The following is a 20,152-nucleotide window of genomic DNA, read 5'->3' on the forward strand; positions in this document are numbered from 1 at the left end:
AAACCTCCTCAAGGCATACAAAAGCCTTGGTTGCAACACGTCACTAAAGATACATTTTTTGCACTCTCATCTACATTTTTTTCCACCGAACTGCGGAGCAGTGAGCGACGAGCACGGTGAGCGATTTCACCAGGACATTGCAACAATGGAGAAACGCTATCAGGGCAAATGGACCCCATCAATGCTTGCAGACTATTGCTGGACAGTGACAAGAGATGTTCCATTTAATGAATACAAGAGACAAGCCAAGAAGCGCCGAGTAGACACTGAATAGGACTAAACTATGTACATAATAGTTTTTTGCCTTTTGTTTCATAATACATTTTATTTATATAACCCTTTTGCTGATTTTTAAAGTGTTACATAAACAGGACAGGTGAAATATTATCATGTAAAGCAACCATAAACACATGAATAGACCTAGGTTTACAATTTATGATTAAAACTCTACTATCTACACAATATACATAGACATAAAATGTAAAAACTTAAATATCTTAGAAACAGTAGCCAATCAGTTGTTTTAATTGTCATATTTGAATTCAGCACACCAAAATACATAATAAATAGCACATTTTATCTCTGAAGCAGACGACTTCTCAAAAATTGTAGACCAGTGTATTCTTCAAAATTACAAAAACTAAAACATCAAGGAATTTTCTTTATAGGTACCTATGTTAATTAACACAGGGAAAATAAGATTTTTTTTTATTGTAAATGATCAATAAATAACATAGCTATAGAAAATTAAGAATAGCTATGTAAAAGGTTTAAGCATTTTCAAATTCACTTAATAATTCCTGTATTAAAGAGGTAAGTTGCTGATGGGGAAAAATCAATATTTTTGCTTTCAAAATGAATATAATATTCTTACCTGACTAGATGACTTCATTCAGTTTCCCTTGGTAGAGTTCATAGGAAAATCCGAATTCGTTTCTCCATTAAATTGCTGTCCTGGAAGACTGGGGATAATGGATCTGAGGAATTTGAATTCACTGGTTCCCGATCCAGATGCTAAACAAACTTCATAGCCATAACCTCGGGACAAAGTTCCATTACCTGTTACATCTACCAAATTATTCTGGAAATTTCCATCTCCATAAAAATGACCAGAAGCAGAGAGATATTTGTCTCTACAATTTCTTCTCTTGTATATCTTAATAATTATAAAAATGATTACTAAAGCTAGAAAAAGAAATGAAACTAAAGACAATGAAATTACTAAATACATAGTCAACGTGCTTTCCTGCTCATCTTCCGCTTCCTTTGCGCATCAACAGATTGCATATAACCATCTGAAAATCCATCCACTAGAAGTATATTTTAGTGTTACTGATGAGGAAAGTGGCGATTCTCCGTTGTCTCTGACAAGCACAGTAAGTTTTTGCTTCATCGTATCTCGGGCTGTTATTATCCTTGTGGTTTTTACCTCTCCATTTTGAGATCCCACACTGAACAGGCCTGGGTCTGTGGCCTTTAGCAGCTGGTAGGAAAGCGAAGAATTCTGACCAGAATCCCCATCCACAGCCACCACCTTCGACACCAGGTAACACGCCTCTGCGGATCTGGGAACCAGGTCATTGGCGGGGGAGCTGCTCTTCTGCAGAAGGTATAAAATGAAGGGGGCACTGTCATTTTCATCAAATATCACAACTCGGACATTGACTTCAGAGCTTCGTGGAGGGGATCCGCCATCTCACTGCAACCCGGAAACCTTTTATCTGTTCATAATCCACCCAGAATGTAGACGTTGCCATTTTCAGAATTGACAGAAAAGTAAGAGGATAAAGGGAAGATTCCTTTCTGATCAGGTAATATTGAATAGATCACTTCGTATTTTGCTCTGAATCTAAATCAGTGGCCTGTTATCATTTCTAATCAGTATGGATGGATTGTTATTTTCCCTTATAGACATGAGATAGGATGTTTGATTGAACACCGGTGCGTTGTCATTGATATCTGAAATTTGCATCTTGATGGTCTCCTGAGTGAATAGGCTGGGAAACCCAGCGTCCATAGCAGTAATGGTTACCTTATACTCTGATAACTTCTCTCTGTGCGGAGCCTTATCGCTCACCAGAGCGTAATAATTTTGGATTATAGGTTTCACAGCAAACGGAAGATTATCTTGGATGGAGGAAGCAGTTCTCCATTATCTCCCGAGTCTCGGTCTCTCACACTGAAAAGCGCCACCACCGTCTCAGGCGGGGAGTCTTCGGGTATCGGGCTGTTCAGAGACATTACATTATTGTCATTTCTGGGTGATTGTCATTCACATCCACAACCTCCACGAGGACTCTGCAGTGTGCAGACAGACCCCCTCCAGCCTGAGTTCTGATTTTCATCTCATGGGTCTAGTCCTCTTCGACATCCACCTCTCCTATCACTTTTATTTCTCGTGTCACAGAATCTATTGCAAAAATGTGTTGACTTCTTTCTGTGATCTCTTTAAAAGAATATGTTATCTGGCTGTTTGTTTCTTCGTCCTTGTCTGTAGCAGATAGTTTGCAAATTACTTGATATTTAGGAACATTTTCAAATGCATGCACTTTGTACAGGAACTGACTAAAGCCGTGGGGTGTTATCATTGATATCCAGAACAATAACTCGTATGTGAGCTCTGCCGGTCCTCTGGGAAAGCCCTCTCTCCCCGCTACCCCCAGTCAGAAGCTGTGAGAATCAAATTAAATTCTGGCTGCTCCTCCCGATCTAATGTTTTTTTCTAATACCAGTTCAGCATATTTACTTCTATCTCCCTTAGCTTGCACATCCAGCCGGAAATGTTCATTGGGGCTGATCGTGTAGTTCTGGATGGCATTTGTTTTCCAGGGGAAAACGGGTGTTTTTCTGTGTCAGTTCTGGAATTTCGAACATAAATTCTTTCTTTCGGAAACTAGGGGAACTGTCAATCACATCCTCTATCTTCACCTCAAAGCGATGCAGCTGCAATGGATTTTCCAATACAATTTCGAACTGCAGCAAACACGGGTCAGTCTGTCCGCACAGATGCTCACGGTCTATTTTCTTCTTTATTATCACATCCCCCGAGCAGGTGATGAGCTGAAAATACTTTTTGCTATTTTGTGAAATCAGCCGGGCCCTGCGAGCAGTTTCCCTACATCCAATTCCAAATCCTTTGCAACGTTAGCAACTACAGACCTGATGTCCTGTTCTTCAGGCACGGAATAGCGGATCACCTCACACAGCGCTCGGGACAAGCAAAGATACAGAAAGAAAGACAGAACTTGCCTTTTTCTGATGTGGTTCCCCATTCCGCCAGCCATTCCCGGTCTGATCTAAACCACAACGATTTCCATACAGCAGCTCTGATGCCTAAAAATAGTTCCTGTGGTACCAGAGCAATAGTTTGATTAACAGTATATGTGCAGGGTAAAACAATTCGGTTTTAGATAGAAACCTAATTATCTTTCTTCAGAAAAGGACTGTTCGTCTTTTATCTCGGGGATGCTCCCTGTCATGGCGATTCTTCTAACACCGCCGTGATACTATTACTCCGTAGCTCTCTTTCAGCGCCACCTTTGGTAACAGCGCCACCTAGCGTCTCAAACAACAACTTTGCTTTCAGATCCAAGCTAATTTTAAAGATTATCACCATAGAATCATAGAACCGGAAGGGGCCTCCAGAGGTCATCTAGTCCAGTCCTCTGCACTCGAGGCAGGACTAAGTATTATCTAGACCATCCCTGACAGGTGTTTGTCCAACCTGCTCTTAAAAATCCTCAGTGATGGAGATTCCACAAACTCCCTAGGCAATTTATTCCAGTGCTTAATCACTCTGACAGTTAGGAAGTTTTTTCTAATGTCCAACCTAAACCTCCGTTGCTGCAATTTAAGCCCATTGCTTCTTGTCCTATCCTCAGAGGTTAAGAAAAAAAAATTTCTCCCTCCTCCTTGTAACAACCTTTTATGTACTTGAAAACAGTTATCATGTCCCCTCTCAGTCTTCTCTTCTCCAAATTAAACAAACCCAGTCTTTTCAATTTTCCCTCATAGGTCATGTTTTCTAGACCTTTAATCATTTTTGTTGCTCTTCTCTGGACTTCCTCCAATTTGTCCAAATCTTTCCTGAAATGTGGTGTCCAGAACTGGATACAATACTGCAGTTGAGGCCTAATCATTGCGGAGTAGAGCGAAAGAATTACTTCTTGTGTCTTGCCTACAATACTCCTGCTAATAGATCCCAGAATTATGTTTGCTTTTTTTACAACAGTGTTACACTGTTGACTCATATTTAGCTCCACTAGGACACCCAGATCCCTTTCTGCAGTACTCCTTCCTAAGCAGTCATTTCCGATTTTGTATGTGTGCAATTGATTGTTCCTTCCTAAGTGGAGTACTTTGCATTTGTCCTTATTTAATTTAATCATATTTACCATTTCTCTGGTTTCTCTAGACCATTTCTCCAGTTTGTCCAGATCATTTTGAATTTTAATCCTATCCTCCAAAGCACTTGCAACCCCTCCCAGCTTGGTATCGTCCACAAACTTTGTAAGTGTACTCTCTGTGCCATTGTCTAAATCATTGATGAAGATATTGAACAGAACCAGACCCAGAACTGATCCCTGAGGGGCCCCACTCGTTATGCCCTTCCAGCATGACTGTGAACCACTGATAAATATTCTCTGGGAATGATTTTCCAACCAGTAATGCACCCACCTTATAGTTGCTCCATCTAGGCTGTATTTCCCTAGTTTGTTTATGAAAAGGTCATGCAAGACAGTATCAAAAGCCTTACTAAAGTTAAGATATACCATGTCTACTGCTTCCCCCTATCCAGGGCTGGCTCTAGGTTTTTTGCCGCCTCAAGCAAAAAATGTGCTGCCCCAAGCTCCAAGAGTGCAACTGCCCAAGCAAAAAAAAGAATGGCTGCCCCTGGAATTGTGCCGCCCCAAGCATGTGTTTGCTTTGCTGGCTGGTGCCAGTCCTGCCCCTATCTACAAGGCTTGTTACCCTGTCAAAGAAAGCTATCAGGTTGGTTTGACATGATTTGTTCTTGACAAATCCATGCTGACTGTTATTTATCACCTTATTTTCTTCTAGGTGTTTGAAAACTGATTGCTTAATTATTTGCTCCATTATCTTTCCAGGTACAGAAGTTAAGCTGACTGGTTTGTAATTCCCCGGGTTGTCCTTATTTCCCTTTTTATAGATGGGCACTATATTTGCCCTTTTCCAGTCTTCTGGAATGCCTCCCATCTTCCACGACTTTTCAAAGATAATTGATAATGGCTCAGCTCTCTCCTCAGTCAGCTCCTTGAGTATTCTAGGATGCATTTAATCAGACCCTGGTGATTTGAAGATATCTATCTTGTCTAAGTAATTTTTGACTTGTTCTTTCTCTATTTTAGATTCTGATCCTATCTCATTTTCACTGGCATTGACTATGTTAGATGTCCAATCACCACAAACCTTCTTAGTGAAAACTGAAACAAAGAAGTCATTAAGCACCTCTGTCATTTCCACATTTTCTGTTATTGTCTTTCCCTCCTCATTGAGTAACGGGCCTACTCTGTCCTTGGTCTTCCTCTTGCTTCTAATTTATTTGTAGGATGTTGTATTGTTTCCTTTTATGTCCCTAGCTAGTTTGATCTCGTTTTGTGCCTCGGCTCTTCTAATTTTTGTCCCTACATACTTGTGTTATTTGTTTATATTCATCCTTTGTAATTTGACTGAGTTTCCACTTTTTGTAGGACTCTTTTTTTGTGTTTTAGATCATTAAAGATTTCCTGGTTAAGCCAGGGTGGTCTCTTGCCATACTTCCTATCTTTCCTATGCAGTAGGATAGTTTGCTCTTGTGCCCTTAATAATGTCTCTTTGAAAAACTGCCAACTGTCTTCAATTGTTTTTCCCCTTAGACTTGCTTCCCATAGTATTTTACCTACCAATTCCCTGAGTTTGCTAAAGTCTGCCTTCATAGATTCATAGATTCTAGGACTGGAAGGGACCTCGAGAGGTCATCGAGTCCAGTCCCCTGCCCGCATGGCAGGACCAAATACTGTCTAGACCATCCCTGATAGACATTTATCTAACCTACTCTTAAATATCTCCAGAGATGGAGATTCCACAACCTCCCTAGGCAATTTATTCCAGTGTTTAACCACCCTGACAGTTAGGAACTTTTTCCTAATGTCCAACCTAGACCTCCCTTGCTGCAGTTTAAACCCATTGCTTCTTGTTCTATCCTTAGAGGCTAAGGTGAACAAGTTTTCTCCCTCCTCCTTATGACACCCTTTTAGATACCTGAAAACTGCTATCATGTCCCCTCTCAGTCTTCTCTTTTCCAAACTAAACAAACCCAATGCTTTCAGCCTTCCTTCATAGGTCATGTTCTCAAGACCTTTAATCATTCTTGTTGCTCTTCTCTGGACCCTTTCCAATTTCTCTACATCTTTCTTGAAATGCGGTGCCCAGAACTGGACACAATACTCCAGCTGAGACCTAACCAGAGCGGAGTAGAGCGGAAGAATGACTTCTCGTGTCTTGCTCACAGCACACCTGTTAATACATCCCAGAATCATGTTCGCTTTTTTTGCAACAGCATCACACTGTTGACTCATATTTAGCTTGTGGTCCACTATAACCCCCAGATCCCTTTCTGCCGTACTCCTTCCTAGACAGTCTCTTCCCATTCTGTATGTGTGAAACTGATTTTTTCTTCCTAAGTGGAGCACTTTGCATTTGTCTTTGTTAAACTTCATCCTGTTTAACTCAGACCATTTCTCCAATTTGTCCAGATCATTTTGAATTATGACCCTGTCCTCCAAAGCAGTTGCAATCCCTCCCAGTTTGGTATCATCCGCAAATTTAATAAGCGTACTTTCTATGCCAATATCTAAGTCGTTAATGAAGATATTGAACAGAGCCGGTCCCAAAACAGACCCCTGCGGAACCCCACTCGTTATGCCTTTCCAGCAGGATTGGGAACCATTAATAACAACTCTCTGAGTACGGTTATCCAGCCAGTTATGCACCCACCTTATAGTAGCTCCATCTAAATTGTATTTGCCTAGTTTATCAATAAGAATATCATGTGAGACCGTATCAAATGCCTTACTAAAGTCTAGGTATACCACATCCACAACTTCTCCCTTATCCACAAGACTCGTTATCCTAGCAAAGAAAGCTATCAGATTGGTTTGACAGGATTTGTTCTTTACAAATCCATGCTGGCTGTTCCCTATCACCTTACCACCTTCCAAGTGTTTGCAGATGATTTCCTTAATTACTTGCTCCATTATCTTCCCTGGCACAGAAGTTAAACTAACTGGTCTGTAGTTTCCTGGGTTGTTTTTATTTCCCTTTTTATAGATGGGCACTATATTTGCCCTTTTCCAGTCTTCTGGAATCTCTCCTGCCTCCCATGATTTTCCAAAGATAATAGCTAGAGGCTCAGATACCTCCTCTATTAGCTCCTTGAGTATTCTAGGATGCATTTCATCAGGCCCTAACTGCAGGCATCTAACTTTTCTAAGTGATTTTTAACTTGTTCTTTTTTTATTTTATCTGCTAAACCTACCCCCTTCCCATTAGCATTCACTATGTTAGGCCTTCTTGAAATCCATTGTCTTTATTGTGCTGTTCTCCCTCCTACCATTCCTTAGAATCATGAATTATATCATTTCATGATCACTTTCACCCAAGTTGCCTTCCACTTGCAAATTCTCAACCAGTTCCTCCCTATTTGTCAAAATCAAATCTAGAACAGCCTCCCCCCAGTAGCTTTCTCCACCTTCTGAAATAAAAAAAAAATTGTCTCCAATACATTCCAAGAACTTGCTAGATTATCTGTGCCCTGCTGTGTTATTTTCACAGCAGATGTCTGGGTAGTTGGAGTCCCCCATCACCACCAAGTCCTGTGATTTGGATGATTTTGTTAGTTGTTTAAAAAAAGCCTCATCCACCTCTTCTTTCTGGTTTGGTGGTCTGTAGTAGACCCCTACCATGACAGTACCCTTGTTTTTTTACCCCTTTTATCCTTACCCAGAGACTTTCAACAAGTCTGTCTCTTACTTCTATCTCAACCTGGGCATCTGGGTGAGAAGGCTATGGAACATGGGGAGGAGGGGAGGCGGTTATACAGTGGAAGCAGTGGGGGTCTGTGCTCTTGTTGACTTTCCTGCAGCTCCAACAGACACTTCATCATGTCCATTTGCTCCCCCATTAGCCTCAGCATTGCATCCTGCCTCCGCTTTTCGCACTCACTTAATTCTTTCCTGGCTTCTGCCACTGAATGTCTCCATGCATTAAGTTGTGCCCTCTCAGTGCAGGAGGAAAACATGTCATCACGAGTGCAGGTTTTGTTTTTTTTGCCTTCTAATCTGCGATAACTTCAGGGACGGATATGATAGGGGGATCGTAGAAACATTCTATGCTCTATGATTCTGGGGGGACTGCATGGTCACCTGTGCTGCTGAGTTCACCATGCTGACCAAACAGGAAATGAAATTCAAAAGTTCCCGGGGCTTTTCCTGTATACCTGGCTAGTGCATCGGAGTTCAAAGTGCTGTCCAGAGTGGTCACAATGGAGCACTCTGGGATAGCTCCCAGAGGCCAATACCATCGATTTGTGTCCGCACTACCCCAAATTCGACCCAGCAAGGTCAATTTTAGCACTACTCCCCTCGTCGGGAAGGAGTACAGAAGTTGATTTTAAGAGCCCTTTAGGTCGATGGAACGGGCTTGGCTGTGTGTACGCAGTCATTTTTAAATCAACCTAACGTGGCTAAATTCGACCTAGCCCGTAGTGTAGACCAGGCCTCTCTCTCTCTCCACAAAGTTAGTAACAAAATACATTAACATTTTAAACCTAACCAGGTCCCTTAAGTGACTTGCCACAAGATGTAAGAACATGTTAGTATTAGAGCTGAGTGGGTCTAATATTTATTTAATTTTCTTTCTTTTATATAGGAATTAGATACAGTGCTCCTATCTGCCAAAATCGCGGTTAAAGTCCCCTCCCCCCCCCAACCAAAATCTGAAATGGCGCCCCTGAGTAAGGAGCTTCCATTACCTTTAGGAAAATTAACAGAATTTCGAAATATGTTGGAAACGTAATATTTTGATAGTTTTTTCTGTTCCATCAGATGTCAATCATTTAACAACTGTCTTAAAAGGAAAGTGCTAATGAATGGAGAAAATCCTCTCTCCCATCTTCCAATATGTGGTGTCTGACGGTGGGAAAAAGCAGCCATGAACTCAGGCAGAGAATGATTCAATACTGGGATAGTCACAATTGCAGTTGCTCAGCTTTTCAGAATATTTCTGTCATGACAGACTCTAACAATGACTTCACCGTGTTCGGATGGATAATTTCCTGTGTTTCTAGGCTCTATTTAATCAGTGATAGCATGTTGAAAATACACGGTTATTTACATGTGTGTATCTCATGTTAAACCCTAACCTGATCGCATTTTCCAGCGTTCTGAGTAAATACATTCCTGTTCCCACTGAAGTCAGAAATTCCTTTCACTTTGATGGAGGGACATCGGACCCTAATTCCGTAGTCATAGCAGGAAGTATGGGGAAATTGCTATGACTATTTCCCAAAGACTGAACGTTCCTGAATAAAGGACAGGAAAGTATAATAAGAATCCAGAAAAATATGGAAGAACGTCAGCTAGAAGTGGGATCCCTGAATGAGACAGGTAGAACCTATGCTCAGCGAAGATACAAGGTTGGGAAATTTACTACTAGGAGCACCAGGAATCTAAAACCATCTGAGCAGCACAGGTTCCAAGAAAGAAATGGGAAAGCAGAAAGAGCGCAAACACCGTAAACGATGTCAAGGGTGAAAATTACATCTAGGTTTGAATGGAGGAGCACAATAAGGAAGGAATCCTATGTCTAGAGCTTTGGCAAGTTATTGGGAGAAGTTGCTGACTGCTCTAACAGTTAGAAGCGGTTGTTATAATAATTAATAATTTTAAGATGACAAACTTCTGCTATAGGCCCAAAAAGGAACTCTGCACTAAAACACTGCCAGAGGCCCCCCACAATAGTAAAAATAGTGCCAAATAGGTTAAATGTCCTTGGACCCTGGGAATACCCAGCTAATAGTTTATAGGTACTGGATTCCCCCTAAAATATGACAGATCTATTGAGTGCAGACGCAAAAAAAAAAAAAATTTCTCCTCCCCTCACATTTGAAGTTCGGCATTGGAAAAGGGGAGGGGCTCTTGCAGTCCAGTTTTGTACAGGGGTTCAAGATTTTCAGATGTGATGGCCTGAAGTTAGGTTCTTAAACCATATTTAGGCACCTACAAAGGATTGGTCTAGTGTTTGAAAGTGCTGAACAGGCGCAATTACACTGGCTTCGATGGAAGGTGCTGGACGCTCAGCACTTTGGAAAATTAGATTGTTATTTAGGTGTCAGTATGGGGATTTAAGAACCTACCTTTAACTCTAGTTTTTAAAAACATTGTTCCAGGTATTCTTTTGTCTGATACATTTTTCATTCCTTTTATGTTTTAGTTAAATGTTAGAAGAAATTTCCCCGACTTCTCCCATCTAATGAAGATTTGTAGACGGAACCAATGTTTGCCTGACTTCAATGGGAGCTGCATTTCCTTTGCTGCCTGGGAGTGACTCATTAATGTAAAAGAGGACATGTTTACAGGTCTGTAGTTTCCCACACTCTCTTCCTCTCCACCTGCCAGCAATGGAATCAGATTTCATAGCCATCCTTCCTGCATACACGGGCCACAAGCCCTCACATTCTGGAGGGACAGCCCATCCACCAGACCCCAGAACAGGTCATTAGAAATCAGTGCTTTAAGAACATGTCCCCTGATGACTTTGCTTCACAGAACCTGATCTGGCAGCACAGCTACCAATCCTCAGAATCAACTGATAAAAAAGTCAATCTAACGCCCTTTTAAAAATTGTTTTTATTAGTGTTATGGTTACCAGAAACTCGATTTTTAAAACCTCGTAAACAACGTGGAAAATTACACCATGTTCCCTTTATCTTAAATATTATATTTGGTAATGAAATTAAATGAAGACAGAAGGAAAGAGATTTATCTTAACTCATTACTCACTACATAGTGTTTAAAGTTGATTGTATCACTTTTAACCTATTTTACTAACATACTAACATGCAATATTACTCTTCACTTCTACAGTATCTTTTAAGCAAGGATCTCAAAATGCTTTATAACTATTAGTTTCAGTTTCATATGGTTAGAAAAAAAAGACTACAATTTTGAAAATACACATTTTACAATATATACAAAGCTCAACCTCCCAACCAAATATGCAATGTACATTGCGGCCAAGCAGCTTTAATTTAACTAGCTTCTATTTGTTAATACATAATTACTTTGTAAGTGACATTTATTCTTAATTTTCATTGGACATTAAACTTGTACATTGAAAAGAGGTTTCAGAAAATCAACACACTATTACATAATCATCTCCGTAAGGGAGAATCATAGGGAAGGTGGTTTATGATAACTTACTGTTAAAGCTTAGGTTTGACTTATTATGTTTCCTTTATATCTAGATAAAGTAGAAGTTGTTAAGCTCTAACAACAATACACTAAGGGCTAGGTGGAATCTACAAAGAAAGCATGCTATAGGAGCTCCTACTCTTCTTCAATAGCCATACCACAAATGCAAAGGTCTAAGTGAAAAACCAGGAATAAAGAATTACATAATGTAGAAATACATATCCTTGCTCTCTTACGGAAAGGGCCTGTACCTTCTTGAAAGTTTCTTGGAGGGCGATAAGCCTCTTGATTCTCATTTCTCCTTTATGGTGTCTGACAGTTGAACAGAGCCGAGTTGGTTGTTCTCATCTATTGGTAGGAAAGCCATCCATTTTGACCACAGTTCTCATTTATCCCTATCACCTTGTTAACAATACAGCCTGCGCCTGAAGATCTGGGTATGGAGTCTTCAGAGACAGAAGCTCTGCCCTGCAAACAATATAGAATGATGTGGTGTCATTATCGGCTGTTATGAAGAATGCAGGCATTAGTATGCACTGGGGGACATGCAATCAGGGCTTCATCTTACAGAACTGTGGTTGGGATACCGTTCTATTTGAAGTCAACAGAAGTTTTGTCATTTATTTCAATGGGAGCAGGATCTGGCCTGTACCTACATCGTATAATATAAATGCTCATGTTTAATTATATCCTAAAAGATGGCACTGTGTATCTATATAATTTGGAGGGAAATTTTACAATGTGAAAATTCAGAAGTAAATGTAATTTGATAAGCCAAATACAGCCATATCCACTTTGTTGTATTTCTATTTGTATTTCTGTCTTTCAAAAACTGTCTGGAACATCTTACATCCCCTGTGAGGTGTTTACAATTACAAATCTGGAAAAGCTTTATGGTAATTTAGGTGGCTGATTCAAAAAGATCATTATCTTGCTGTTTGTTTAAGCCAAAATGTTCAAATGTGGTCATTGGTTGTGTGTGTCCAATTCCAGAAATCTTGGGCCTAGTTTTCAGAACTGTTCAGTACCCAGAACTCCCACAGAACTCAATGGGAGTGATGGGTACTCAATGACTCTGAAAAATCAGGGCTTGAGTGTCTAATACTGGGCATCAAAAAGGTAGGCTTCAAAAATCATGAGCCAATTTAAAAATGTGTGGCCAGGATCATTAGCAGTAACAATAACCAACTAGATCGGTCTTAATTTTTTAAAAATAGATTTGTAAGAGTTAAGAATAACTTCTTTTGATAGCAACTGATTAACTGTTGGTTAATACTTTCTGTAGGAATGCTGTGTAACCCCTATAAAGTGCCAGCATAAACTCTGATTTTTTTCATGATCAGGGCTGTCAAAGTGCCAAATGCTCAGATGCTCTTATGCTGTAAACTGGCTCCCGCCCCCAACCACCATTTACTTCAGTGGCACTATGTCGATTTACACCAGCTGGCATACTGATGTCTTTAATATCAGTTTTGTATTTGCTGTTTACATCTTCTGAAGGGGAAGTGCAGGTTTTCTTTTGGAGCATTTTGCCATTCTATCTTAGGTATCCAAATCCAGACTGTTCTCCCCAAAGAAATTACTATAATCAAAGAATTCATTAATTATGTTGAATTCCAGTTTATCTTTAGGTAATAATTAGAAATGACCATTTATATTAAAATGTCTTTGGGAGTACATTTTACTTTCACAAATAGAGATCTCTGTTTTAATTAATCCAGGATTCTTGGCAGTAGATTAAGATATCTAAAACCTTCATTTCATTTTTACAGAGAAAAAAAGACTGTAATCTATAGGTTTTAAAAAAAAGCTATACACATATTCATGTATAGTAATAATAATTCACCAATTAGCCATTACTAATAGTCACAACAACCTCAAGTTCCTAGATTCAAGGTATTTGTTAGGACTGGTGTCACAAAATTATTCTTGAATGACCAACTCTATCTGAAATACTGCTTGATTATTGTAACTCTCTCTCTCTCTCTCTCTCTCTCTTTGGAGGGGAAAAATTCTGTAAACTCTTTGCAAACACCGGGCCCATAAAACCTTGTTTTAGTTGTATCCATTATCTAGAAAACGAAGAGCCAGAATTAAGGCAGCACTTATTCTTGAGCTGCTTTCTCTGTATTTACTAAAGGCTAGATGCTCCTTCACCTTTGTTCTGGTGGAAGGGAGCAGAAAATGATGGAATTTGGCCACTGTGCATAGAATAGGGGGTATTAAGTTTCGCATCACGTTCCCCCATTTTTACAGTTAATTCTAATGCCTGCTCCCCTCCCGAACCAGCAGAAATTCTTCAAGCAAGACCAGCGGGAGGTGACGATTCCATCATATTTGGCTTCTGGATTTCCTCTGTCCATGGAGAAAACAGAGAAAGGGGAGGAGGGGGCTGCTACAGAGTGTGGGGAGCCAGAGAAGAACACGGGGAACATCCCCTCTGAGGAGTCAGATTTATTTCTCCCATCGATCCAAACTCCTTGTATTCTTTGTGCACCTTCCTTTTCTCCCTTAATACATCCCTCCACCTGAGGGTAAGATCAGTAGCAAACTCCATGAAATGGAATCTCCTGGGCCCTCTCTTCCTGCGGGGTTTGCTTCAGGGACAGTACAATATGAGTCAATGCCATAGTTTCCCGCAGAGAGGATATAAATATTATCCACCACCAAGTGTAACGTCAGGAGAATGTGTTTGGATACGGCCTCCTGTGTGTTATCCTACAATCATTAAACACATTCAATCTTATAATGCAAAACAGTCACTATTATTACTTCCCACGGGCTATAAACTTCCGTCCATTCAACACAAAAACAGAGAGCTGAGTGGTACCAAGCCCGACTGCTTTATATTGAATTACGCCTCCCCTACCATCAGTTGCGCCTATCGGAGTTTTTCCACAGCTGAGGACCTGACCCTCTATTTTCAGCACTGTTGGACAAGGTACTAGCCCCCGGTGTTTCTACACATACACATCCATAGCAATCGGAAATTACTTGTACACAGTGAGTTTCCTTAGTTGCTCTAGATTATTGCCTCTCCTTGGACTCTGGACTCTATTCCATTCTTCACCCATTTCCTACACTTGCTGCCTATAAAAATCCTGTTAATACCACTAACTGCTGCTATATCAGCAGTGTGCATATAATACTGGCCTATAACATCCACGTTGATTGTCATGGGTACAAAAGCTCGTGAAGCTCGAACTGATGGTGATTTTACAGGATTTAAGCAATCATTGCCCATTCTTTCAATAAATATCCCCCTCATTGAAACCTCTGCCATTGCTTGCTGCTCACATAGAAAAGGGTTTGGTGGACAACTAAGATGTAGCTTACATATGGGGGGGGGTATACATTTTCCTTGGATACTTCTGTTTTACTTTGTTTCCCCGATCTCCTTCATTACATATTGACGCATTAGTCCTAAAATCCACATCTCAGCAAAAACACTGCTGAAGAAGAAAGTTCAGCCTCAATTTCCTTCTAAAATTTTAGACTTCATCGAGACTCCTTAGGAATATTGTACAAAGGACAGATAACACTGCTCTACAGCCAAAATGCTTCTGAAATAAATGTAGTCAAACTTTACTAATTCTGGGTCACTGAGAACGAAAATGATGCTTAAAATTGTTGATTGGCTCTAGTTTTCAAGATATGCTATTGGGTCAATATATACGACCCTTGACTGGCGGAGGATAAGTGAGTTATAAAGGGAAGGGATCTCAATTTAAACCAGAAATGACTAAAATACATCTTTGACTGGATCTATGAATAAATCTATGACTGGGTTTGGACAGCACTTGCTTTTTAGGCAAAACAATGAATGAAGCAATCTGAAGCTGGTATTGCGTCATACATGATATGAATTGCATCATGTTATTCCTAGAAGTCATGGATGATGCAATCATAACGAAGCTTACATCACTCTCCTGAACAAATTGCCCTATATAAGCTCTAGAAATCATACAGTGTCGTGCTCTCTTATTTGTCAGTGTTTGATTTTGCAAAGGGACACATTTCTGTTTAGCCAAAGTGAGCAGAGATGCCTCGTACTTGTGTGAACAGTGCAGATAACTTCTGCTATGTTTGTGGTGAAGTGACTTTTGCATCACAAAAGCGCAGTATAACCACTATGGTTAAGAAAGCCGATCACCTTTATTTTGGCTACAAAATTGGAGATCAGGACAAGAGGTGGGCCCCACACATATGCTGCAACACTTGTGCAACAAATCTTCGCCAGTAGTTGAACAGGAAAAGGAAATCTATGCCTTTTGCAGTGCCAATGATTTGGAGAGAGCCAACAGATCATACCAGCAATTGTTACTTCTGCATGGTGCCTCCAGTTGGGAAAGGTGTGTCAAAGAAGAAAAAGTGGACTGTGCATTATCCAAACATTCCATCAGCTATACGCCCAGTACCCCACGGAGAAGGACTGCCGGTTCCTGATGCACCAGAATCATACTCACTTGAGTCAGACGAGGAAGAGGAAGAGGATGAAACTTCTGGTCCTGAACCATCAATGTCACAGGACCCACATTTTCTCCCATCCTCCTCCTCTGAACCACACCTCATAACACAAGGTGAACTGAATGACCTTGTTAGGGATTTGGAACTACCCAAGAGTAAGGCAGAGCTGTTGGGCTCCAGACTACAGCAGTGGAATCTCCTGGCAGGTGATGTTAGGGTTTCCATGTTCCGTGACCGTCAAAAGGATCTTGTCCCATTCTTCTTCGTGGAAGGTGATCTTGTAGCCTGCAACAACATCGATGGTGTGATGGCAGCCCTCAACATCATTCACGATCCAGATGAGTGGAGACTGTTCATTGATTCATCGAAGACGAGTCTTAAAGCTGTTTTACTGCATAATGGCAATGTTTTGCCATCAATTCCAGCTGGTCATGCAGTCCACATGAAGGAAACCTATGACAACATGAAACATGCATAAACTATGACCAACATCAGTGGCAGCTTTGTGGCGATTTGAAGGTTGTTGCTTTCTTGCTTGGTCTGCAGACTGGATACACAAAGTCCTGCTGTTTTCTCTGCGAATGGGATAGTTGTGCAAGAGATTCCCACTACATCAAGAAAGATTGGCCACTCCGACAGTCATTGGAGCCTGGGAGGAAAAGTGTTCAGCATCCACCACTTGTTGACTCAAGGAAGATTTTGTTACCACCCTTACACATCAAGCTGGGTCTGATGAAGAACTTTGTCAAGGCCATTGACAAAACACAAGCAGCTTTCAAGTACCTCCGTGGAAAATTTCCAAGGTTAAGTGAAGCTAAGATAAAGGAAGGTGTCTTTGTTGGTCCTCAGATTCGTGAACTTCTTTGAGATGATGCATTTAACCATGCACTGCGTGGCAAGGAAAAGACAGCATGGAAAGCCTTCCAGTTAGTGGCAATAAATTTTCTCAGAAACAAGAAGGCAGAAAACTACAGGTTGTTGGTGGAAAACCTCCTCAAGGCATACAAAAGCCTTGGTTACAACATGTCACTAAAGATACATTTTTTGCACTCTCATCTACATTACACTCCACTGGGAGCCGCGATCGGCCAAACCTGCAGATGCGGCAGGTAAACAATCTGGCTCGGCCCACCAGGGGCTTTCCCTGCACAAGCGGAGGAACAAGTTCGGGAACCACTGATGTAAAGCAACCATAAACACATGAAAAGACCTAGGTTTACAATTTATGATTAAAACTCTACTATCTACACAATATACATAGACATAAAATGTAAAAACGTAAATATCTTAGAAACAGTAGCCAATCAGTTGTTTTAATTGTCATATTTGAATTCAGCACATCAAAATACATAATAAATAGCACATTTTATCTCTGAAGCAGATGACTTCTCAAAAATTGTAGACCAGTGTAATTCTGATGTTAATGAACCCTTGATAAATAACATCCAGATGATTATTCTGACAAGTTTCAAGCTTTCTTGGTAGAGAACACACACAACGTAAGAAGATCAGAATCAGTTTGGCAAACTCTCTTTTAGAGCGTTACTGTGCAATTATATTAGCCCACACATAGTAAAATTTGAACAATACGTTGGACAATAAACAGAAAAGCTCCCTAGACAATGAAATATTTCTCAACATTTCTAAATGTTACATCCAACTAATTTTCATACCAGTAGAAACAAACATATACAAGCAAGGAATTGATGCAAATGGAGTGAAATAAGCACTCACCTCTCTCACCGATTCTTTCTCCTCCTTTAGCTGAGAGTTAATCTGAGAGTCAAAAACGGACCCTCCTGCAACGCTGGGGTCAGCGGGTAGAGACGGTACCAGCGGCCTGAGAAATTTAAATTCGCTGGTGCCAGACCCAGTTGTCAAGCAAACCTCATAACAATAAGATTGAGGCAGAGTCCCAGTGCCGCTCGTCTCCGCAGGATTTGTGGGGAAGTTGGGGTCACAATAAAAGTTCCTGGACGATGAAATATACTGCTCTCGGCACTGCCTTGTCTTGTACAGCCGGATGGCGACAATTGTTACCACAGAAACCAGAAAAAGGAATGAAATGAAAGACAAAGAAATGACTAGATACAGGGTTAATGTGTCCTGCTGCTCCTCCTCTTCTGGTACATCCAGTAACTGCATGTAGGCGTCTGAAAACCCATCCACCAGAAGCACATTAAGCGTCGAGGTGGTGGATCTGGGCGGCTCTCCGTTGTCTCTAACCAGGACGATAAGTTTCTGTTTAACAGAGTCTGGGCTCGTTATAGGCCTGCTGGTTTTTACTTCCCCGGTTTGGAGCCCCACAGCGAAGAGACTTGGGTCTGTGGCCTTGAGCAGCTGGTAGGAAAGCCAAGAATTCTGACCGGAATCTCCATCCACAGCCACCACCTTCGTCACCAGGTAACCCGCCTCCGCCGATCTAGGAACCAGGTCATTAGCTGGGGAGCTGCTGTTCTGCAGAGGGTATAAAATGAAGGGGGCGTTGTCATTTTCATCAATTATCACAACGCGGACAATGACTTCAGAGCTCAGTGGAGGGGACCCGCCATCTGCAGCTCTCACTGTAACCTGGAAATCCCTCGTTTGCTCATAATCCAGAGACTGCAGAGCATACACGTTCCCGTTCTCGGAGTTTATGGAGATGGAGGAGGAGAAGGGGAGGTCACCGATGTTGCCAGGCAATGCCGAATACGTCACTTTGGCATTCTGCTCTGTGTCTAGGTCAGCAGCATGGACAGTTCCAATCAGCAGGCCCGGGTGGTTGTTCTCCTTCAGGTACATGACGTACGAACTTTCATTAAATACAGGGGGGTTGTCATTAATATCCGATAGCTGAACTCGGATGATCCTCACTGAGGTGAGCCTCGGAGTCCCCCGGTCTGTGGCTGTGATGGTTATGTTATACTCAGGCACTTTCTCTCGGTCCAGGGGCTTTTGTGTAACAAGCTCGTAATAATCCTTCACAGTCGATTTCAAAGCAAAAGGGACATTGTCCTGAATGGAGCAGAGCGTTCTGCCATTGTCCCCGGAGTCTCGGTCTCTCACACTGAACAGGGCCACCACTGTCTCAGGGGAGGAATCCTCAGGTACGGTGCCGGTGAGGGATGTCAGCGTCACTTCCGGAGCGTTGTCATTCATGTCCTCGATATGCACCAGGACCTTGCAGTGCGAAGAAAACCCCCCGCCATCCGTGGCCTGAACTTCTATCTCATACATTGCTGCGTCTTCAAAATCAATTATCCCCAAAACAGTGATTTCGCCAGTGAACTGATTTAGCTGAAATAACTGGAGAACTCTGTCAGGGACCTGCCCGAATGAATAGGTGATTTCTGCATTTGAACCTTGATCCAAATCACTGGCTTCAACCTTAATGACCAAAGTGTCTCGCGGACTATTTTCCATTAACTGCACCTTGTACACCGAATGACTAAACTGCGGGAAGTTATCGTTGTTGTCCAGCACATTAACGCGTATTTGAGCTGTGCCGGTTCTTTGTGGCAGGCCCCCATCGGCAGCTGTGAGAATCAGCATCAACTCCGCCTGCTCCTCCCGATCCAATTGTTTCTCTAATACCAGCTCCGCGTATTTACTGCCGTCCCCCCGGGAATGCATATCCAGACTGAAGTGCTCATTAGAGCTGATTGCGTAAATCTGAATGCCGTTTGTCCCTATGTCTGAATCTTGGGCCCTTTCCAAGGGGAAGCGGGTGTTTATGGGGATCTGTTCAGGTATTTTTAAAACGAATTCATTTTTAGAGAATTTAGGGTTATTGTCATTCACATCATCTATCTGCACCTCCATTCTGTACAGCTGCAGTGGATTTTCCAACACAATTTCGAATTGCAGCAAACACGGATCTCTCTGCCCGCACAGATCTTCACGGTCTATTTTCTCCTTTATTATCACATCCCCGGAGCCTGTGTTCAGCTCAAAATATTGCTTGGTGCTTTTAGAACTCAGCCGGGCACTGCGACCAGACAATTTCCCTATATCCAGTTTCAAATCCTTTGCAATATTAGCAACTAGTGACCCGCTTTTCTTCTCTTCAGGCACAGAATAGCGGATCGTCTCACACGCCCCCAGGGACACACATAAACAGAGAAAGAAAGACAGAACTTGCCTTTTCCTGGAGCGATTCTCCATTCCGCCAGCCATTCCCGGGTCAGATCTGAAACACGGGCCTCTCTGCAAAGCTGCTGCAGCCATTCATA

General features: G+C 41.5%; 1 protein-coding gene and 1 pseudogene across 1 annotated transcript; both read right to left on the reverse strand.

The window, feature by feature from the left end:
* Positions 1-892: 892 nt before the first annotated feature.
* LOC135882940 (protocadherin beta-1-like) lies at positions 893-3,272 on the reverse strand (annotated as a pseudogene).
* Positions 3,273-11,819: 8,547 nt separating this feature from the next.
* Positions 11,820-20,147, reverse strand: LOC135883065 (protocadherin beta-16-like). The gene is made up of 2 exons (XM_065410102.1): positions 17,673-20,147; positions 11,820-11,939 (listed from the first exon to the last, which is right to left on the reverse strand). The coding sequence occupies exons 1-2, from the start codon at positions 20,145-20,147 to the stop codon at positions 11,820-11,822; spliced, it is 2,595 nt and encodes an 864-aa protein (XP_065266174.1).
* Between the last annotated feature and the right edge of the window lie 5 nt (positions 20,148-20,152).

The sequence above is a fragment of the Emys orbicularis genome, chromosome 8 (genome assembly GCF_028017835.1).
Source record: "Emys orbicularis isolate rEmyOrb1 chromosome 8, rEmyOrb1.hap1, whole genome shotgun sequence".
In the NCBI taxonomy this organism is placed as follows: domain Eukaryota; kingdom Metazoa; phylum Chordata; order Testudines; family Emydidae; genus Emys; species Emys orbicularis.

Excerpts from the sequence above, each read along its gene's own strand:
- LOC135883065 (XM_065410102.1), bottom strand. The coding sequence starts at position 20,147 with ATGGCTGCAGCAGCTTTGCAGAGAGGCCCGTGTTTCAGATCTGACCCG. Across the intron at positions 11,940-17,672 it reads AGAAAGAATCGGTGAGAGAG|GGCAGAGCTTCTGTCTCTGA; the intron begins GTGAGTGCTTAT and ends TATTGTTTGCAG.